This window comes from Phocoena phocoena, chromosome X (genome assembly GCF_963924675.1).
Source record: "Phocoena phocoena chromosome X, mPhoPho1.1, whole genome shotgun sequence".
In the NCBI taxonomy this organism is placed as follows: Eukaryota; Metazoa; Chordata; class Mammalia; order Artiodactyla; family Phocoenidae; genus Phocoena; species Phocoena phocoena.
Genome location: NC_089240.1, coordinates 46,876,774 through 46,900,761, shown reverse-complemented (window position 1 = coordinate 46,900,761; position 23,988 = coordinate 46,876,774). Strand labels below are relative to the sequence as shown.

The window sequence follows — 23,988 nt, the reverse complement described above, 5'->3', positions numbered from 1 at the left end:
TGGTAGGAGAGCATACTTTGGTTTCAATCCTTTTAAATTTATTGAGATTTATTTTATTGCATAGTACATGATCTGTTCTCGAGATTTTTCCATGTGTGCTTGAAAAGAATGTATATTTTGTTCTTGCTGAGTGGAGTGTTCTATAGATGGCAGTTAGGTCAAGTCGATTGATAGTATTGGTCAGGTTTTCCAGATCCTTGCTCGTTTTCTGTCTCATTTTTCTCCCCATTATTGAGAAGGGGGTATTAACATTTTCTACTGTTATTACTGAATTGTTTATTTCTTTCTTCAGTTTTGTAAGTTTTTATTTAATGTATTTGGGGCTCTGTTGTTAGATGTGTGTATGTTTATAATTGTTATATTGTCCTGGTGAATTAATCTCTCCATGCTTATAAAATGTCCTTCTTTGTCTCTAGTAATATTTTTTGTCTTAGGGTTGGTTTTTAAAAGGCTGAAGGAACACTCATTTCCCCATTTCTCTACTTTGCTGCTTCTTATTCTACAGTTTGGGAAAACAGGTGACCAGACATTATAATTAAAATTATTATACCAAAGCAGCACTACTTTCCCCTCTATTTTTATATTAGGATTCTGAGTAAGATTTCATTTTATAAAAGAGGTTCTGCAGTTAAAAAATTTTGAAGTCTTTTTCCTACTTAAATTCTCTGATTTTTACCTATTTTTGTCTGCTTAGCAATCCTTTTGTCTTACTTATGGATCTTTGCTTTTGAGGTTTCTGGATAAGTTACCTTTAGTTAAGTGAATAGAGTTATTCTTTTCTTTTTGAATAGAGTTATCCTTACTTAAAAATGTCCAATCTAAAATGTTAACATTTGGGGATGTGAGTGAAGAGTATACTAAATTCTTTGTATATTCTTGCAGGTCTTTTTCCAAGTCCAAAATTATGTCAAAATAAGTTAAAGAAAAAATTGTCTACCTAAGTGAGGCATTGTTAATTACCTTTTCCCACTTGCAGGTAATACTAGTCTTATTGACTTTCAAAGTATATTGATTTGGCAGTGTAGAGTATTGATGAAGATATGGAGGAACTGGAATTCTAATGTACTGCTCCTGGGAATGCAAAATGATACAACCACCTTGAAAAACAGATGGCAGTTTCTTTAAAGGTTAAGCGTACATTTTCTGATACAGCCATTCCACTCTTAGGTACTTTCTCAAGGTAAATGAGAGTATATGTCCATGTAAAGATTTGTACACAGATCTTCATAGCAACCTTATTCGTAATAGTCCATAAGTGAAATTCAACCCAAATGTCATCAAGAGGTGAATAAATAAACAAATTATGATATATCCAGATAATGGACTACTTAGAGGAATTACAAAGGGACAGGAGTAAGAGCTCTTGGTGGAGAAGCATATGTTCATTGTCTTGATTTTGGAGATGGTTTCAGAGGTGTACATCTGTGTCAAAATTTATCAAATTGTACATTTTAAACACATGTAATTTACTGTATGACAATTATACCTGAGAAAGTTGATTAAAAGAATTTTAAGCCCCTTGGGGAAAAAATATGATGGATTGATAGAAGGGTATGAGAACTAGATTGCTAACCAACGTTCATGCAATATGAAGACTTATTGAACTATATGCCAAGTAGTCTGCTAAGCACTGAGGACCACAGTGGTAAACAAGATAAGACACAGTCCCTGGAGTCTGCTGGTTGCTAAGATTGGACAGAAAAAAGAACAAACTTCTTATTAAGAAAAAAGGGATTAAACAGTCAGGTGACTTTTCTCCTTAATGATTTCCTTTGTGGGGTGATTTTAATATATCCTTTTTCCCCCTTCAGGTTGCTATGGAAACATATGACCACATAAAAGGAAGTCTATTCTGATAATTCTGTTACCTGAGATGCAACTGGACTGAAGAGTGGAACAGGAAAAATTTTAGTGCCAACCTTAATTACAATGGATACTGATTCAGGAGGGCCAGCTAGCACAGAAGATTCTGAGAAACCTGATGGAGTTTCATTGGAAAACAGAGTTCGTCAGGTTGCAGCAACTTTGACAGTGGAAGCTAGACTAAAGGAGAAAAACAGTACCTTCTGTGCTTCTGGAGAAACTATAGAAAGGAAAAGATTCTTTCGAAAGAGTGTTGAGATGACAGAAGATGGCAAAGTTGCTGAATCTTCCTCCAAAGATGAGAGAATAAAGACTGCAACAAATATTCCAATAGAAAAGCTTCCTACAAATGTGCTAAGAGGCAGACAAGAAGTTAAATATGAGCAATGTTCAAAAGGAATGTCAGAATCCTCAAAAGATTGTTTCAAGGAGAAAAATGAAAAGGAAATGGAAGAAGAAGCAGAAATGAAGGCTGTAGCTACTTCTCCTAGTGGCAGGTTCCTGAAATTTGACATAGAGCTGGGAAGAGGAGCATTTAAAACAGTATATAAAGGACTGGACACTGAAACATGGGTTGAAGTTGCTTGGTGTGAGCTGCAGGTGTGTATACAATCTTCTTGGTTTTAATACATTCCAGTTTTAGCTGGCCTGGGCTTCTGAGTGATCCAGTATTAAAATGTATCATGGATTAAAATAAAACGAAGGACTTGTCCCCACATCCCTGAAATTATGCTCCTTTCTTAGATCCTCTTAGGAGCTCACGCCAAACTTTTGTTTTTCCTGTTGTTTTCCCCTCTGTTTTAAAGGGAAAAAGTCTATTCTGCCTTTCTTTGGGGAAATGCCCCTAATTCGTTACCCTTAGGAAATTCCCGAAACTCTTAATGTCTCATTTTGAAAACTTTCAGTAAATGTATGCCTTATGAGTTGATTGTTATACTAAATATTTGAGAGTGTGATATGTTAGGGATATATGCAGTATGATATTTCCCATCTCTCTTTTTCTTTCAACAAACTTTTGGGGGCTCATGTATTGTTTTTCAGAACAGGAAATGGTTTTCTTGTTTCTTTGAGGGCTTCTAGTAATATAAACTCCTCTCCATGCCTTTGAGTTTACCTCAGAGAGGATCTCTGGAAGAAATAATCACCAGAATCTACTGAGCTTAGTCAACTGGAATGTTGTTTAGGAAGGAGAAGTGAAAGCATCAGAAGAATAGTTGAATTACCTAGATATTTGTTTCCATAATAAATGTTTATGTGGTACTTGTAACTAATGAAGGACTAAATGGAGACAGAACATCATAGAAAGGGTTATAATAGGAATAGTTTCAGACAGATGTAGGTTAAACATAAGGAAAAGCTTTGTGACCTCAGCCAGCTCATGGGAAATGGTCAGTGTTCACAAGAGGTGCTTAAAATTAAGATTAAATAAAGCCAATCACTAAGTACAGGTTTTTTTGTAGTTCAAATTCCAGTGGTCTCTGTGTGTGAGTGTGTATGTATGTACCATGATTTCACACCTTCTGAATTTACTATAGATTGCCATTTAGATAGGTTGAAATTTAGTCTTGGTCCCTGCATTTCTAGGAAGCCTTTTGCTTCAAAACTTTACTCTGTTTTTTTCTGTTTTTTAAAAAACTTTACTCTCCTTTTGTTTCAAAACACTTACTCTGTCAGTGTTTGCTTTGTATGCAGATTCAGGAGACTACTGTCAGAGACTGAGATTCTGTAAGTCTGGGGTGGGATGTAAGACTGCAAATTTTTTTTTTTTTTTTCAGTACACGGGCCTCTCACTGTTGTGGCCTCTCCTGTTGCGGAGCACAGGCTCCAGACGCGCAGGCTCAGCGGCCATGGCTCACAGGCCCAGCCGCTCTGCTGCATGTGGGATCGTCCCGGACCGGGGCACGAACCCATGTCCCCTGCATCGACAGGCGGACTCTCAACCACTGCGCCACCAGGGAAGCCCAAGACTGCAATTTTAACAAGCTTTCAAAGTGCTTCCAGTATAGGAGGTCCCTTGACGACTCTTTGGAATGCACGTTACCTAGCAGTCGAGCCATTCTAGTAGTTCTTAAAAGATGTGTGCGTGTGCTGTGTGGGGTTTGCTTGGTTTTCTTCTTACCCCCTTTTTACCCTTTAAGAATTTTATTTTAAGGTCTGTGTCACAGTAGGAATATTAGATACTGCGAGTAAACAAACATTAAGATCGCCTGAAATTATACTACTTTGAGGATGCTTTAAACATTTCAGTATATATCTTTATGGACTCTTTCTTTTGCATAAATGTATATATGACTGTATGCCACCCCCATGGAATCGTACTGTTAGGTTTGAACAAAACCTTTTTTTAACTTATCATGAACATCTTTTCATTACTGGTAATTGTACATTTACATCATTATTTTTAATAGATGCCCTTATAAGTTATTCAATCTATTGTTGGACTTCTACATTTTTCTCCGATATTTCACTGTTATAACCATGGTTGTGATCAATATCCTTGCATATATATATATATATATTGAAAATTATGTAAATTTTAATTTAATCTGTGCATTGTGATTTCAGTAACACTCATCTTTTTCTGGAGTGGGGGCCACAAAATGTAAAATATTTACTATCTGGTCCTTTGTTGTTGTTATTGTCATTTGCTTTTTTTCTTCCAGTTTTATTGAGATATAATTGACATACAACACTGTGTAAGTTTAAGGTGTACAGCATAATGATTTGACTTAAATACATCATGAAATGATTATCACAGTAAGTTTAGTGAACATTGTCTCAAATAGATACAAAATTAAATAGAAAAAATATTTTTTCCTTGTGATGACGACCCTTAGGATTTACTCCCTTAACAATTTTCATAGATAATATACAGTAGTAGTGTTATCTTTAGCATGTTGTACATTACATCTCTAGTACTTATTTATCTTATAAATCTTTTGACTGCAGTAACACTCATCTTTTAGTGATACTCTGTTTGTAAATGGGGGAGATAATTTCCATTCACTTGGTAGTAGGACACATAGTGAAGATATGTCATATATTTTGCAAATTGTGTACTCTAGCTATGCTAAAGAATGTTTAGGTAAAACTTGAAAATATTTTAGTGGTAGGAACTGCCTAGGGGAATACCTTCTATTATTCACCTGTGGAAAGGTTGAAAGATCCCATAAGGTCTTACTACTCCAAGTGTAGTCTCTGGACCAGCAGCATGGACATCACCTAGGAACTTGGAGCCTCAGGTTCCTAGGCCTCATCCCAGACTATTGAATCAGAGTCTACCTCTTAGTAACATCTGCAGGTGATTTGTATGCACAGTAGAGCTTGAAAAGCACTGAAATAAGGGACTGATTCCAAGAGCTAGCTGAATCAGAGGAGGAATTCCCTTAATACACCAACATGAGCTTTATATTATATCATTTATACTGATTCCTGGCATCCACTCCAGACTTTCTAAATTAGAATCTTCAGGAGGTGAGGCCCAGGAACTTACTTTTTTAAAGAAATCAATTAATTAATTTTGGCTGTGCTGGGTCTTCGTTGCTGCGTGTGGGCTCTAGTTGCGGTGAGCAGGGGGGCTACTCTTCCTTGTGGTGTGCGGGCTTCTCATTGCAGTGGCTTCTCTTGTTGCAGAGCACGGGCTCTAGGTGTGTGGGCTTCAGGAGCTGTGGCTCGTGGGCTCTAGAGCGCAGGCTCAGTAGTTGTGGCACACGGGCTTAGTTGCTCCGTGGCATGTGGGGTCTTCCCGTACCAGGGCTTAAACCCGTGTCCCCTGCATTGGCAAGTGGATTCTTAACCACTGTGCCACCAGGGAAGCCCCAGGAACTTACTTTTATTATTTATTTATTTATATTTTTTATGAAGTTTTATTTTATTATTATTATTTTTTGGTCACACTGTGCAGCTTGAGGGATCTTAGTTCCCCAACCAGGGATCGAACCTGTGGCCCCTGCAGTGGAAGCTCAGAGTCCTAACCACTGGACCGCCAGAGAATTCCCCACAGGAACTTACTTTTAAAAGTTCTCCAGGTAATTGGATATATAGCCAGATTTGGGGATCTCTCATGTGGAGCAAATGTTGTAAATTTTAATTTACAAAAATAAAGTACATTTTAATTTATACAAAGAACAACAATTGCAGTCTTCTATTCTGAAAGGAATGTCAGAATTAGTGGACTTAGTTGATACAATTTTTGGATCTCATGTCACTTTCTGCATATTTGGAATTAGGAAAAACTAACTTATTTAGAATCCCAGAAGGATAAGGGCATCATCTTTTAATTACTTTCCTGTGAGTAGTATGCAGTTTGTAATGTACAATTTCTCATATTTTTTCTGTACTCTTTATTATATAATTAAATAATTTTGTTGAAAAACATCCCAGTGAGCAGTTTAAATGTTTAAATTATTCTTGATTCTTTCCCAACCTTTGTTTATATATATATATGTGTGTGTATAATATATAAAATTGGTGTGTCTATACTTTTGTTATCAATTTGACATATATTTTCTATTTATTAACATCATTAAAATATGTAAACTATATTTTATTGCGTACACACCACCTCTTAATCTTCTGCCCTGAAATTTGGCAGTTCTTTTCTTTCTTAAAATTTTATTTTTGCATGTTTGATTTGAAATTCACAGCTCAAAAAAAGGTTTTTATACCTTTTTCTCTTGATGGCATTTCTGCCTATTGTAGATATTTGAGCCTTGTGTAACAATTCTTAAAAGCCTCATATCCATTTATTTAGCATACATGGACTTTAGGGCAGTGCAAAGAACAAGGAGAGACATATTTTACTGCTGATATTTGACTTTGAGGATGTTGAAAACAAACAAATCCTTTGAAGATGTGGGTCAGATTTAGGATTTGGCCATAAACATTTGCATTTCAACAGTTTGTCATATTTTATGGTTGCTGTAATTTGATTTTTAATGCATTATTGGGAAGAACCTGTTGTTCTTTGTAAAGAATTGTAAATTACTTGGTAAATTGGTAATTTATTGTGAGTGAGGGCTGTCAGTCATACGTTTTATTTAGAAGACTTTTAGTTCATGATGTGGAAAGACCTGGTCACATGTCACTAAAAGACCTGTTTAGTAACTTTTAGAACGAGTCAGTCACAAGAGTTTGTAATAGTTTTCTCCTACACTAACAACATGAAAATCAACAACACCTTGCTTTCACATATGGAAACACAACCAGTTTTTGCTTTACTTCCGCTAGCATGCTTGTCATTTGTTTTCTTGATGGAACTGAGTGTTCATATAACGCTATTTTCCAATTGAAGGAACATCATAGATATGTAAAATTTTTTGTTATTTGACTGTTTCTAAAATGTATTTGAGTGTGCTTGTAATAAGCTTCACTGTGGGGTCAATTCTGTGATTGTGTGTTTTTCAAGGTAATTAAACAGGCCTTCTTTAAGTAACATCTAACAACTAGACCTCTAACAAGTCAGCTGTAGTCTCTGAACTGAACCAAAAATGGCACTGAAAAGAAAGATTTAAAAAAAGACATAGTTGACTGTAGCAAGTTGATGTGTTGAGTGAGCATTCTAATACAATTTGATTATAGTAATGAAGATATTCCAAGCAATGCAGTAGAAGTAACAGTTTAAAGATCTGTACTTCCATGCCTAAAGTATCTTATCAAAATTGTGGAGGAACTTGTTTCTGTTTTATTTTCATTTATCAAATAAAAACACTTTGGGGAGAAGTATATTTTTAGGCAGACGTACATTTAATTGTGAAATTAGAATTAGATAATAATGTGAAAATAGCTGAATTTCCAATAAAGGAAAAAGTAATTAAAATATATGCTAGAATCTCTGTTTCTGAATAAATATTGTTGTCTAAAGTATTCACTCTGGGATATTTTTGCTCTTAAAATATTTTTGTTATGACCCTCTTGGAAGTGATTCCAGATTCTGTTAGAGCTACACAAGAAAATGCTTCATTACATATAAGCACACCCTAAATAGTGTTATTCAGTTTTAATTTCCCACTGTCTTCATCAGACCCAGCCTTCAAAGTGCAATACTCTCATAGGCAAAGAATGATTACATCGAAGGGAGGAGGGATAAAACTTGCTTAACTATATATGTTCTAGTTTCTTTGTTTAAAAGCTAGTCACATAACTTTATTAAGTATAAACCAAAGACAGATGTTTTCATAAAATGACAAAGGGTGAGAGTGGCAGGAGACAGACTTGGTCTGGGAAATACCATTAATTTCCCCAGTTAGTTCAATGAGTTAGTTTTGAGCTAGCTATCTGCTTGATAGATAACAAATTGATACATCTAGTTGGCTGAATGAATAATTGTACCCCGAAGATGTTCATGTCCTAATCCCTGGAACCTATAAATATGTTACGTAACATTGCAAAATGGATTTTGCAGCTACAATTAAACTAAAGATCTTGTGATAGGTAGATTATCCTGGATTATCTGGGTGGGCCCAGTGTAATCACAAGGATCCTTTTTTTAAAAAAAATATTTATTTATTTGGCTGCGTTGGGTCTTAGTTGCGGCACGCGGGATCTTTCGTTGCGCCACGCGGGCTTCTCTCTAGTTGTGATGTGCGGGTTTTTCTCTCTAGTTGTGGCCCATGGGCTCCAGGGTGTGTGGGCTCTGTAGTTTGTGGCACGCGGGCTCTCTCGTTGACGTGTGCGAGCTCAGTAGTTGTGCTGCATAGGCTTAGTTGTCCTGCAGCATGTGGGATCATCTTAGTTCCCCGACCAGGGATTGAACCCACGTCCCTTGCATTGGAAGGTGGATTCTTTACCACTGGACCACCAGGGAAGTCCCACAAGGGTCCTTTTGAGAGGAAGGATGGCCATTAGTCAGAAGGAGATCTGACAATGGAAGCTGAGGTTGGAGTGATAGGAATGTGGGCAACCTCTAAAAGCTGGGAAAGGCAAGGAAACAGATTCTTCCCTAGAGCATACAGAAGGAACACAGCCTTGCCAACACCTTGATTTTAGTTGAGACTCATTTGGATTTTTTTTTTTTTTTCGGTACGCGGGCCTCTCACTGTTGTGGCGTCTCCCGTTGTGGAGCACAGGCTCCGGACGCATAGGCTCAGCGGCCATGGCTCACAGGCCCAGCCGCTCCGCGGCATGTGGGATCTTCCTGGACCGGGGCACGAACCCGTGTCCCCTGCATCGGCAGGCGGACTCTCAACCACCGCGCCACCAGGGAAGCCCTCACTTGGAGTTTTGATCTCTACAATTGGAAGATAATAAATTTGTGTTGTTTTAAGCCACTAAATTTGTGGTAATTTGTTACAGCAGCAATAGGAAATGAATACAGTACACATAGCTATGATTTATTCATTTGTTCATTCATTCAACAAATAAATATTCAGTACCTACAGTGTACCAGAACTGTGCTAAGTGCTAGGGACGTAATGGGGATAAAAAGCAGACACAGGCACCATTTTCATAAAGCTTACAGTAGAGGGAGTTTATAGTCAGTAAGAAGAAGGCTTGGAGATTGGAATTAGTGAAAAGATGAAAGGGCTGTTAAATATAGATTTGTTTGAAAGAAATGGTAGGGTTGGGAAGAGCAAGCGACATGGATACTACTCCTTTACTACTTAGTTTTCTTTTTTATTTTGAGATAATTTGCTACTAACAGAATAGTTGCAAAAATAGTATAGAAGTTCCTGTATGTCCTTCACTCAGTTTTCCCTTATGCTAATATTTTAATCAGAGAACATTTATCAAAACTTAAGAAATTAGTATTACTACAGTACTATTAACTAAAGTACAGAACTTGTTTGGATTTCACCAGTTTTCCTACTGGTGTTCTTTTTTCAATGGTATGATCCAGTTCAGGATCCCACATTGCACGTAGTTATGTCCCTTTAGTCTCTTCCAATCTGTGACAGTTCTTCAATCTTTGTTTTTCATGATCTTGAACTTTTTTTCTTTATTTTCATGATCTTGAACTTTTAATGAGTACTGCTCAGTTAGTTTGTAGGGTGTTCCTTAATTTGGATTTGTCTTATGTTTTCACATGATTAGATTTAGGCTATGAATTTTGGCAAGAATACCATAACATTTATTCATTGGAATTACCTCTTAGTTTTATGTGGTCTCTTCTTAAGTCTGACTGTTAAGTTTCTGAAAACCCAACAATTGGGGAAATTTGTCATTGAGGAACTTTAGTATATCTTAAGTTATAAATAATGGTGTCATACACTTTTGCATTTATCAAAATTAGTATTAATTGAGTACTTATGCAGGTACTTAATTTGAATATTTTATTTAATCTTGCAATAGTTATATGAGGTAGGGATGATTAGTTTTCAGGTGGTAGAAGTGAGGTTTAGATACATTAAGTAACTTTCCCAAAGGGGTAGAGTAAGGATTTATAGTCCATCAATTATATATATAAAACACTTACATAGATGATTTAAGAATTTCCTCCTCATTACTTATTTGAGCAGATCACTCTTTCATGTTTTTAACCATTTTACAACAAATGATTTCTTAAATGGACACTGTTTAAAATAAGATTCTTTTTTTCCCCCCCAAATGAGTTAGAACTTAATTTTGGGCTTCAGGACCAGCGTCAGAGACTCTAGTCTGGGAAATCATCATTCCTGTAAAATAAGGTTCTTAACATTAAACTAACTGCTGAAGCTCAAAGGGTACTAGTTAATGGTGTCATTTAAGGACACTCTCTGGCTTGGGGGCTCTGAGGAACAGTTTCATGGTTGGGTTGCCATGGTTCAGTGTCTGGCCTTCACCTTTTGTCAGTGTCTAGAGGTGGTTGGACACGTTGGGGAGACTGACTTGTGCTAACTCAAATGCCTAGGTTTAGGACAGAAATTCATTAATTTAGAATGAATTAATGAATTAATTTTATCTGATATAGTTGTTAGGTCATATGGTCTAACTGGTCTGTAGATTAGATACATGGGAAGCTAAATTATAATCAGAAGCTGGCTTAGTAAGTACAGAGTCAGAACAAAGGTACTAAATGTTCCTGTGTGTCCTGCTAAAACAGTATACTGACTGAATGAACTGGATGCTCAGGTCCTAACTGGATGAGGACATCCTCTTTGTTCAACAGTACTGGAAGACAAGTGAACCTGGTTATGTCTGTGGTTCATCCCCCTTTCCATATGTTATCTTTATCACCATCGATGAGCACTTTTCTTTAGGTATTAATACATACCATTGCAGTCTAAAAGCTTTAACATGCTCGTATGGCCAAACTGTGATTATTATATGCTGATTTCTTGATTAATACTTTGATGTTACCATTTACAAATTATAATTACCCTAGTGTGTGTTTATTTCATTTAGTTTTACACATATCTCTCCATGGAAAGTGGTTTGTGAATGACGTATCTGAGGTCATTACTGTGAATATTGTTTCTGAGAGGCAGAGCTTTGAACTAGGAAGTACTTGGGATTCATAATACAGCAGACCTAAGTTTGTTTGCCTGTGCCAGTTAGGTACCTTGGGCAAGCTAAGCAGTTTAGCATTTTGGAACTTTACTTTTTCAGTTGTTTTAAAAAGAAAAATATAATAAATATTTCTGATATCCAAAAAAAGAATAAAGAATAACATAATGGAAATTGTGTACCTATTGTTCAGCTTGAGAAATAAAACATTGAGAATTAGAGATAATGCTTATAAAGCACATGGTACATGTTTGAGTATTCAATAAATGTTAGTGATAAAATACTGAGTAACCTCATATTTATCCAGAATATTCATTGATATTTAAGAACCATTTTGAAGCCTTCATAGCATTCATCTTTACTTGAACAAGTTATTTTATAATACAGCTTTTATAACAATGTTGATGATTTCTTCCTTTTTCCACGTTTGCAGAAACAGATCCACATAGCCTCTGACCTGTTTCTGTAGTTCATTGTTGGTGTTTGCATTAAGAGACATAGCTGATAACGCCATAGTTTACCTTTTGGAAACTAAATGCTTCTTATCTTGAATAAATACGTATGCAGGTTAGTCATGTTGGTATTGTGCCTTGTCACAGGAAAGGTTTTGCATACATTTTTAGCATTCCGTATATTATAATAGATTAAGTGTTTAGTTAACATGAGGACAGTATTTCTTTTTAAAGAAGTGTGGAGTAGTTAAAATCTGTTTGGTAAATTTGTATTTGACCTCTATTATATTTATCAGCCATATAAATTAATATTTGTAACACTGAAAAATTGATATTTGATGCTATTTTTTGGTGACCTTACTACTGGAGACAGTAGATTTAGGGATCATTTTTGTAGACTATAATTTTCCGACTCTGTCAGCTCCATTAACTGTCACTGCTCTCTAGTTTGCCTTTTGTGGTTCATCACTCCTTTCTTGAGTACGAACTCTACTCATTGGCGACGTGTGAAAATTACCTTATCAAAGTGGTTATCATTAATACAATAGAGTGTGTGTGTGTGTCTGTGTGTCAATCTGTCTGTGTTTAAAGGAGGATTACTATAGTAGCTGAAAACTTTCCTCTGATTTTGGTGCTAGTTTGACAGGTTTACTTTCCTCTCACTGAATTAGAAGTGGACCTTTGAAGATCTTGACCATACCTTCTTAGTGGACTTTACCTCCAGCATTATGTCTGGGACAGCAGTTGTAATTTTGTAAAGCTGTTTACTCTTAATGCTGACTACTTTTGATCCATAGGATCAAAGGATAAAGTGGAGTAATTTAGTTTGGTACATGAAAGACTTGTGCTCTGCTAATTTAATCAGAAGGCATCAAAATTTATTCATTATTCTTCAGAGTAGATCTGCTAATCTATCATGAGAGGATGACTCCTAGCTAATTACAGGGACATTTAGGATTTATTAGTCATTTTAGGTTAGCTAGAAAAGCATAAACACTTTACTTGTTTCCAGCTCTCTTCTAAGTTTGTTGTTCCTTGCTTTTGTTCTTTGAGTTCCTTAACTCTTTTTTTTTCAGGCTTTAAAAAATATTGAGATACACTGTGTAAGTTTAAGGTGTACAACTGTTGGTTTGATACATTTATATATTGCAATATGATCACTATAGTAACGTTAGTTAACACCTTTATCATGCATGTCACATATGTATCATTTCATTTTTGTGTTGAGAACAGCCAAGATTTAGTCTGTTAGGAACTTTGAAGTTTACCATACAGTATTGTTGACTATAATTACTATGCTGTATATTAGATCTCTAGAACTTATTTCTCTACTAGTTGTAAGTTTGTACCCTGAAATAACATTCCCCTACCCCTCAGCCCCTGGTAACCACTATTCTACTCTGATTTTACAAGTTCAGATTTTTAGACTCCACATATAAATGTATGATATTTGTAATTTGAAGGGATATCTGCATACCCATGTTCATTGCAGCATTCACAGTAGCCAAGATATGGCAACAACCTAAGTGTCTGTCAACAGAAGAATGGGTAAAGTAGATGTGATGTGTATACGTATACAATGGAATATTATTCAGCCATGAGAAAGAAGGAAATCCTGCCATTTGTGACAACATAGAAAGACCTTTAATGCATTGCTCTCAGTGAGATGTCAGAGAAAGACAAATACTATAAGTTCCTTAACTCTTTTTTAAAATAAATTTTTATTGTGACAAAATGTACATAACATAAAATTTACCATTTTAACCATTTTAAGTGTACAATTCAGTGGCATTAAGTGCGTTCACCCTCACTACCACCCATTTCCAGAACTTTTTCATCATCCCAAACTGAAACTCTGTACCCATTAAACAATAACTCAGGTGTCCATCGACAGATGAATGGATAAAAATGTGGCACATATATACAATGGAATATTACTCAGCCATATAAAGAAACAAAATTGAGTTATTTCTAGTGAGGTGGATGGACCTAGAGTCTGTCATACAGACTGAAGTAAGTCAGAAACTTACTAACACATATATATGGAATCTAAAAAAAAAAAAAAGGTTCTGATGAACTTAGGGGCAGGACAGGAATAAAGATGCAGACTAGAGAATGGACTTGAGGACACGGGGAGGGAGAAGGGTAAGCTGGGACGAAGTAAGAGAGTAGCATTGACATATATACACTACCAAATGTAAAATAGATAGCTAGTGGGAAGCAGCTGCATAGCACAGGGAGATCAGCTCGGTGCTTTGTGACCACCTAGAGGGGTGGGATAGGGAGGGTGGGATAGGGAGGCGCAAAAGGGAGGGGATATGGGGATATATGTATACATATAGCTGATTCACTTTGTTTTACAGCAGAAACTAACACAACATTGTAAAGCAATTGTACTCCAATGAATATGTTAAAAAAAAAAAAAACTCCCCATTCCCCACTCTTCCCATCCCCTGGTAACCACTATTCTACTTTCTGTCTCTATGAATTTGTCTATTCTAGGTATCCCATATAAGTGGAATCATACAATATTTGTTCTTTTGTGTCTGGGTTATCTCACTTAGCGTAATGTTTTCAAGATTCATCTATGCTGTAGCATGTATAAGAATTTCATTCCTTTTTAAGACTGAACTTGTATGTATATACCACACTTGTTTTATCCATTCATCCATTGATGGACATTTGTATTGTGTCCACCTTTTGGCTATTATGAATAACACTACTATGAAATTAGTGTACAAATATCTGCTCAAGTCCCTGCTTTCAATTCTTTTTGGTATATACCTAGAAAATGAGATTGCTGGATCATATTTCAGTTTTTTAGGAACTGCCATACTGTTTTCCATAGCGTTCATTTTACATTCCCACCAGCAATGAACAAGGGTTCTATTTACTCCACATGTTTGCCAATATTTGTTATTTTCTATGTGTGTGTGTGTGTGTGTGTGTGTGTGTGTGTGTGTGTGTGTGTGTGTGTTTAATAGCCATCCTAATGGGTGTGAAGTGGCATCTCATTCTGGATTTGATTTGCATTTCTCCAATGACTAGAGATGTTGAGCCTCTTTTTGTGTGCTTATTCACCATTTATATTTCTGTTTTTGAAAAATGTCTATTCAAGTCCTTTGCCAATTTTTCAATTGGGTTGTTATTGTTGTTGCTGTTGTTGTTGAGTGACAGGAGTTCTTTTATATATTCTGAGTATTAATCCCTTATTAGATATAGAGTTGCAAATATTTTCTCCCATTCTGTAGATTGCCTTTTCACTGTTTTATGGTGCCTTTAATGCACAAGTTTTTAATTTTTTTTCTTTTTTTTGAGGGGGGTTGGTACGCGGGCCTCTCACTGTTGTGGCCTCTCCCGTTGCGGAGCACAGGCTCCGGACGCTCAGGCCCAGCGGCCATGGCTCATGGGCCTAGCCGCTCCGCGGCATGTGGGATCTTCCCGGACCGGGGCACGAACCCGTGTCCCTTGCATCGGCAGGCGGACTCTCAACCACTGCGCCACCAGGGAAGCCCAAGTTTTTAATTTTGATTAAGTTCAGTTTATATATTTTATCTTTTGTTGCCTGTGTGCTTTCACTTAAAAATTCATTGCTAAACCCAGTGTCATGAAGATTTTTCCCCTATGTTTTCTTATAAAAGTTTTATAATTTTACCTCTTATGTTTATTAGGTCTTTGATGCATTTTGAGTTAATTTTTGTATATGGTGTAAGGTAAGGGTAACCACTGTTCTGCTCTCTGTTTTTACAAGTTCTTCATCCTTTTGCACATGGATACTCAGTTTCTCCAACCTTTTGTGAAGAGACAATCCTTTCTCCATTGAAAGATCTTGACATCCTTGTCGAAAATCATCTATTTGACTATTTATACGAGGGATTATTTCTAGCTCTGTAGTCTATTCCATTGATCTTTATGCCAGTATCACAGTGTTTTGATTACCATAGCTTTGTAGTAAGTTTTGAAGTCCAGAACTTCAACTTTGTTCTTTTTTCAAGATTGTTTTGGTTATTTGAGGTCCCTTGAGATTCCGTATGAATTTTAGGATGGGTTTTTTTTTAATTTCTGGGTTTTTTAGGATAGTTTTTTTTTTATTTCTGCAAAAAAATGGGATTTTGATAGACTCTGCAGATCTCTTTTGGCATTGACATCATAACAGTATTAAGGTTTTCAATCCGTAAAAATGGGATGTGTTTCTATTTATTTATGTCTTCTATAATTTTAGCAATGTTTTGTAGTTTTAAGTGTTATAAGTCTTTTGCCTCCTTAGATAAGTTTCTTCCTAGATATTTTATTCTTTTTGATGCTATTATAAATTGAATTATTTTCTTAATTTCCTTTTTGGATTATTTATTTTAGTGTATAGAAGCACAACTTTTTTTTCCTTTTTCATTAGGGTGAATTTATTTATAATTTATCATTACATCAGTGCTATCCCCCTTGGGGTTCCCAACTTTATGCAGGATATCCCTTTATATTCTAGAAACACAACTTATTTTTGAGTGTTGATTTTGTATCCTGCAACTTTGCTGAACTAGTTTAGTAGTGATTCATTTTTTTAATATATATACATATATATCTTCTTTTTAAAAAATTTTTAACATCTTTATTGGAGTATAATTGCTTTACAATGGTGTGTTAGTTTCTGCTTTATAACAAAGTGAATCAGTTATACATATACATATGTTCCCATATCTCTTCCCTCTTGTGTCTCCCTCCCTCCCACCCTCCCTATCCCACCCCTCTAGATGGTCACAGAGCACCGAGCTGATCACCCTGTGCTATGCGGCTGCTTCCCACTAGCTATCTGTTTTACGTTTGGTAGTGTATATATGTCCATGCCACTCTCTCACTTTGTCACAGTAGTGATTGATTTTGAGTGTCTGGAAAAGGAAGCTAACCACTAATAAAAAGGAAAAAAAAATATATTTTTAAGTTAACAGGAATAAAGTAAACAGCAAAGTAAAATAAATAAAGAACCTAAAATAAGATGGAAGGACTAAAATTAAATATATCTTTCGCTATATCAAATGTGGACAGATTGCACTTGCAGGAGTACCAACCAATATTAATATCTATTATAGAAGAAAGAAAGTAAACTTAAAGCATTAAACAGGGTGTTATAAAGTTATTTACTTCACAGTTTAAGAAGATAAAGCCCTTTGATAAAGACCTATAGGCACCAAAAAGATTCTGGCTAATATTTTAAATTCAGAACCTCTAATAGATTAAAGGAAAATGTATAAACATATAGCTGTAGTAGGAAATTTCAGGTGCAAATCAAGCGGACGAAAAGTGAATAAATATAGAGGAAGTGGATTATATAATCCACAAACTCCATTTGTTGGATATATAGAAGCTTATATTCTCCAAATGGGGAATATACATTTTTATGGTCTACAAGCCACTAAAAAAGTTGGTTAAATATGTGGCCCAAAGAAAACCTTAAGTTAAAAGAAAAGAGATTTTATATTCTGCATTACTCAATAAAATTAGAAATAAATAATGAAAAAAGTAACCAAAAAACTCTTAACTAATTGGAGATCAGAAATCACACTCCTAGATAAAATTTGGATCAAGGAGAAAATCAAAACTCAAAGTATAAACTACCTAGAAAGCAATGAAAAAGAAGACATTGCAACAAAACTCGTGAGTCATTGCAAAAGCTATACCCAGAAGAAAATTTATCAGCTAAAATGTCTTCATTATTAATGAACAGTAACTGTTGGGTTGGCAAAAAAGTGCCTTCGTTTTTCAAGTAAAAATAAAAGACACATTTTTCATTTTCACTAAGAAATTTATTGAACAATGTATTCACCCTTTTGTTCTACCTCCTGCCATTTTTTCAGGTAACTTCATAATTCCATCTTCCCAAAACTTTTTATCATTTTTTTTTCTTTCGGTACGCGGTCCTCTCACTGTTGTGGCCTCTCCTGTTGCGGAACACAGGCTCCGGACGCGCAGGCTCAGTGGCCATGGCTCATGGGCCTAGCCGCTCCGCGGCATGTGGGATCTTCCCGGACCAGGACGCGAACCCGTGTCCCCTGCATCGGCAGGTGGACTCCCAACCACTGCGCCACCAGGGAAGCCCCACTTTTTATCTTTTTGAGCAAAGAACTCTTCCAGGTGCCTTTTACAGTCTTCCAGGGAATGGAAATTTTTTCCATTAAGAGAATTTTGTAAAGACCGAAATAAACGGAAATCCGAAGGTGCAATGTCTGGTGAATACGGCAGATGAATCAGAACTTCCCAGCCAAGCTGTAACAGGTTTTGCCTGGTCATCAAAGAAACATGTGGTCTTGTGTTATCCTGATGGAAGATTATGCGTTTTCTGTTGACTAATTCCAGACGCTTTTCATCAAGTGCTGCTTTCAGTTGGTCTAATAGGGAGCAGTACTTGTTGGAATTAATCGTTTGGTTTTCCAGAAGGAGGTCATAATAGAGGACTCCCTTCCAATCCTACCATATACATAACATCACCTTCTTTGGATGAAGACGAGGCTTAGGTGTGGTTGATGGTGGTTCATTTCGCTTGCCCCATGATCTCTTCTGCTCCACGTTATTGTACAGTGTCAAAGGAATTCACATAACCAAGCTGGTGCAAATGATTTTCACCGCTTGGTTTGGATATTCTGAATATGTCGGCTATCTCCCACACGGTATAACGTTGATTGTTCTCAATGAATGTCTCAATTTGATGGTTATCAACTTCAGCTGGTCTACCCAACTGTAGAGCATCGTCCAGCGAGAACTCTCCAGCACGAAACTTCGCAAACCACTTTTGACATGTTCGATCAGTCACAGCACCTTCTCCATACACTGCACCAATCGTTTTCTGCATTTCGGTTGCCTTTTTACCTTTCTTGAAATAATAAAGTATAATATGCCAAAAATGTTGCTTTTTTTCCTTCCATCTTCAATATTAGAATCACTACACAAAAGTTCACCAATTTTGATAAATTTTTTTAAACGCACGCTGATATGACAGCTGTCACATACAATCTAACAAAATTGTTTTGAATGAAGTTAAAGACTATTAAGTGCTACTAGAGCCATCTTATGGAAAAAACTGGCCAAACCTGTGGCCAACCCGATCGAAGGAATTTAGTACCTATCTTAAGACATTAGGGAAATAACAGTAAAAGAAAGCAAAATAAAGGAAGAGGGAATTAATAAAGATACCTGAAATCAAAAATTATAAATAGAAAGATATGAAATTCTAATATTTTGGACTCTCTGAAAAATTAATAAACCTGATGAAAGAAAATATGAGGGCAAAAAATACATGAGAGATGCAACATAGCCAGCTCTGGAAGAGTAAAAGAATTATAAGAGAATATGATGTGCACATTTGACAACAGATTTTCCTAACATTTTCATATGAAACATTTCAAATATAGAACAAAGTTGAAAATCTTAGAACATTCGTAATATCTGCTGTCTAGATTCTACCTTTCACATTGATAACACAGTTTAAATCTTAAGTAATGGATTACTCCTAATCAAAATATAAACCCAAAATGTACAGGAGAAAAAGAAAAGTTAAATAGGCCAGTTATTAAGACGATGTAGAAAGGGGATTTAAGCTCTTTTTCCCCCCTCTTAATACCAGGGCAAGGAAGCATCCCAAGAATTTGCAATGCGAAATTGTTTATAATAAAGAAAACTTGGATCAGTCTAAATGCCCATCAATGGGTGAATGGCTAAATTGTGTTAGAACTATCTAATGAGATATTATAGAATAGTTAAACTAGAACTATACATATCAAAATACATAAATATAAAAAATGTAATATTGAGCAAAATAATTTGCAAAAGGACACATACCATGTGATAACCAATTATATCTCCTACAGTAGCAAGGAATAATTGGAAATTGCAATTTTTAAAAAGTACTATTTACAGTAGCACCCAAAAATGAAATACTTAAGTGTAAATAACAAAGTATGTGTAGAATCTGTATGCTGATAACTAAAAAACACTGTTAAAAGAAATCGAAGATCTCAATAAATGGATTGGTTGGTTGGAAGACTCACTGTTGTTAAGATGTTCATTCTCTCCATATGACCTAGAAATTCAAAACAATTATATCGGAATCCCAGCAGGAATGTTTTTACATGTTGACAAGCTGATTCTAAAACTAATATGGAAAGGCAAGGAACTAGAATAGCTGAAACAATTTTGATAAAGAAGAACAAGTTTGAAGAATTCATGTTAACTGATTTCTAGACTTACTCTAAAGGTATAGTAATAATGCATGTATGGTATTGGCAAAAAGGTAGACACACAGATCAGTGGAACAGAATGGAGTTCAGAAATAGACCCAAACACATATGGTCAAGTGATTTTAAAAAGGAAAATGGTGCAATGTTAATTTGGCATAGAAAGGATGGTCTTTTCAACAAAAGGTGCTGGAACAATTGGACATACATATTCAAAAAAATGAATCTTGACCTAACTCTCATACATTATACAAAATTTAACTCAAAATAAATTATAGACCTAAAAAGTAAAACAAGAAACTAAAACTTCTAGAAGGAAACATATGAGAAAATCTTTTTGAAAGTTTGGTTAGGCAGAGAGTTGTTGGATGTAACAACAAAATCATGATCCAAAGAAAAAAATCAATAAATTGGACTTCATCAAAATTAAAATATTTTGCTCTATGAAAGATACGTTAAGAGAATGAAAAGACAGTCCACAGACTGGCAAAGAATATTTTCTTTCCTTTTTTAAAAAATTTATTTATTTTTGGCTGCGTTGGGTTTTCATCACCGTGCATGGGCTTTCTCTAGTTGCGGCAAGAGGGGGCTACTCTTCATTGCGGTGTGTGCGCTTCTCATTGTGGTGGCGTCTCTTGTTGCAGAGCACAGGCTCTAGGCACACAGGCTTAAGTAGTTGTGGCTTGTGGACTCTAGAGTGCAGGCTCAGTAGTTGTGGCACACCGGCTTAGTTGCTCCACGGCATGTGGAATCTTCCCAGACCAGGGATCGAACCTGTGTCCCCTGCATTGGCAGGCGGATTAGTAACCACTGCGCCACCAGGGAAGTCCCCTGGCAGAGAATATTTTCAAATCACATATGTGACAAAGGACTTGTGTCCAGAATCTGTAAAGAACTCTCAAAACTTAACAAGGTAAAACAACCCAATTTTAAAATTTTAAAGATTTGAACAGACATCTCACCAAAGTAGACAGATATATGGCAAGTAAGCGTGTGAGAAGATGCTTTAAATAAGGAAATTATATTGTTAGGGAAAAGGAAATTAAAACCATAATCTTATACTCCAGTACAACTATTAGAATGGCTAAAACCAACCAAACCAGAAAAGCCACCTGACAATACCAGCTGTTGGTGAGGATGAAGAATGCAGAGAAATTCTCATATATTGCTGTCTTTTTCTTATAAAGTTAAGCATACCTTATGACCAATCAATCCTACATGAGATAGTTACCCAAGAAAACCTATGTTCACACAAAGACTTGTACATGAATATATTTATAGTAGCTTTATTCGTAATTACTCAAAACTGAAATCACCCAAATTCTCCTCATCTGGGGAATGGATAAGTGGACTATGGTTCATCCATAGGTGGAATACTATTCAACAATTAAAAGCAACAAACTATTGATACTTGCACAATAAGGATAAACCTAAAAGACATTATGCTAAGTGAAAGATGCCAGGCTCAAAGGCTTTCTTCTCATTTATAAGAGTTTCTAGAAAAGACAAAATTATAGGAATAATAAATAGATCAGTGGTTTCTAGAATTTAAGGGTGAGGTGAGAGTTTGACTATAAAGGGATGGTGCAAGGGAGATTTTTCGGGGGAGTGATGGAACTGTTCTGTATTTTAATTGTGGCAGTGGTTACATGACTTTATGCATTTGTTGAAACTCATGAAACTGTACACCAAAAAGAGTCAATTTTACTAGATATAAACTTTAAAATAAAATTTAATATATGGCTCAGGAGAAAGAAGCTGAGAGACTATCAGCTCTTTCTCCCTACCCCCGCCCTGCACAAAAAAAATCTTACTGAAACTCTGGACAAATGGAAAGCCATGTTCTTAGATGGTTTTCAGATGCCAGTTTTATCCAAAATTTTATATATATGTTTCCAATTAAGATTCCAGGGGATTCTGTTTTATTTTATTTTGTATTTTATTGATTTATTTATTTACTTTTAAACTTTTTATTTTATATTGGAGTATAGTTGATTAACAATATTGTGTCAGTTTCAGCTGCACAACAAAGTGATTCAGTTCCTCATATACACGTATCTATTCTTTTTCAAATTCCTTTCCCAATTAGGCCGCCACATAATATTGAGCAGAGTTCCCTGTGCTATACAGCAGGTCCCCGTTGGCTATTCATTTTAAATATAGTACTGTGTACACATCAATCCCAAACTCTCTAATCATCTCTCCCCCCAATCCTTCCCTCCTGGCAACCACAAGTTCGATAAGTCTGTGAATCTGTTTCTGCTTTACAAGTAAGTTCATTTGTATCATTTTTTTAAGATTCCGCATATAAGGGATATCATACAATATTTCTCCCTCTCTGTCTGACCCACTTCACTCAGCACAACAATCTCCAGGTCCATCCATGTTGCCACAGATGGCGTTACTTCATTCTTTTTAATGGCCAAGTAACGTTCCATTGTATATATGTACCACATCTTCTTCATCCATTCATCTGTTGATGGACATTTAGGTTGCTTCCATGCCTTGGCTATTGCTGCTGTTGTAAAGCTGCACTGAGCAGCTTATGGGATTTTAGTTCCACGACCAGGGTTCAAACCCGGGCCCTTGGCAATGAGTGTGCAGAGTCCTAACCAGTGGACCACCAGGGAATTCCTGATTCTCTTTTATTTTAATTGAAAAAAATGATCTTAATTTTTTTATGGAATATAAATAGATTAGCCAAGAAAATAATGAAGAATAGGAAAGTGACTTAGTCTTACCAGTTATTAAACATACTGAAAGCTACTGCCATAGGAATAGACAGATTGGTGGAAGGAAGCAGAACCCATTGTAGCTGGAAATTTAATATACAACAAACATGTTCTTCAAGTCAGTGAGAAACGAATGGTTTAAGTGGTGCTAGCAAAACTGATTAACCATCTAGATGAGAATACTGCATGTACAGAAACGGATTCCAGATGGATTAAGAAGTTAAATATAAAAAGTAAAGTCTTAGAAGACTAAAATTTAGATATTTACATAAGAGATATTCAATAAAGTAAAAGATATTACTGAGTGACTATGGGGTGTACTAAATGGTCATTATCTGAAGAAAGGACTCTTCTGTGCCAGTCTTCTCCCCCTGATTTTCCAGATATAACTGCAGTTACTCATTTGTATATCTGTCTAGTCCTTTTTCAATACATTTAAATATATACTAGAAAGCATAGCATTGTTCGGGATGGTTCTTCTTTTATGTACAAAGTATATTATAAATTTTCCCTCAGATCGATTTTTTTCACTCACCAGTAGGTCTTAGAGATCTATCCACATTAGTACACATAGATCTAGCTCATTCATTTAACTGTTACTTGTTTATAACCAAGTTTAGCATACTGTGACCCATTTGATCCTGGGCAGGTTACTTAACCACCTTAACCTCAGTTTTTTTTTTTCAAAATGGCGATGACAATAGTAGTGACTATCTCAAAGGGTTGTTGTAGGGACTAAATGTGTTAATATACACAAAAAGTTTAGGACAGTGCTTGGCATATAATAAACTTTGTTATTGACATTTTGATTATTTCTAATTTTTCACAACTACAGACCATGCTGCAACTGACTGTCCTTTTACATATTTTCTTATACACATCAAGGAATAATGTAAATAACCAAAAATGAAATTGCCAGAGCTCTGGTGTGCTGCTTAACTAGGGTTACTATGAAGTCTTAAAAAAACTTCTTTTAACAGAAGTCTTTTCCTTTTATCAAGTTGCCATTTCTTCTACTCTCTTGAGTTTGATAAAAATACATTCTAGGGACTTCCCTGGTGGCGCAGTGGTTAAGAGTCCGCCTGCCAATGCAGGGGACATGGGTTCGATCCCTGGTCTGGGAAGATCCCACATGCCTCAGAGCAACTAAGCCCATGGGCCCTAGAGCCCGTGCTCCGCGACAAGAGAAGCCACTGCAGTGAGAAGCCCGCACACAACAAATAAGACCCAACACAGCCAAAAATAATTAAATTTAAAAAAAATTCTATCAAGGTATATATTTTTTATCTTAAAAAAATC

At 35.9% G+C, this 23,988-nt stretch overlaps 1 protein-coding gene and 1 non-coding gene across 3 annotated transcripts in view; one reads left to right on the top strand and one right to left on the bottom strand.

Moving 5' to 3' along the window:
- Positions 1 to 1,929: 1,929 nt before the first annotated feature.
- Positions 1,930 to 23,988, top strand: part of WNK3 (WNK lysine deficient protein kinase 3) — a 126,266-nt gene continuing 104,207 nt past the window's right edge. For both annotated transcript variants that reach the window (XM_065900745.1, XM_065900743.1), the window contains exon 1: positions 1,930 to 2,463. In XM_065900745.1, the coding sequence (XP_065756817.1) occupies positions 1,930 to 2,463 (534 nt within the window). The remainder of the gene's footprint in view (positions 2,464 to 23,988) is intronic.
- LOC136143151 (small nucleolar RNA SNORD52) lies at positions 10,410 to 10,477 on the bottom strand. The gene has a single exon (XR_010657850.1). It is a non-coding gene; the product is annotated as a small nucleolar RNA SNORD52 (small nucleolar RNA).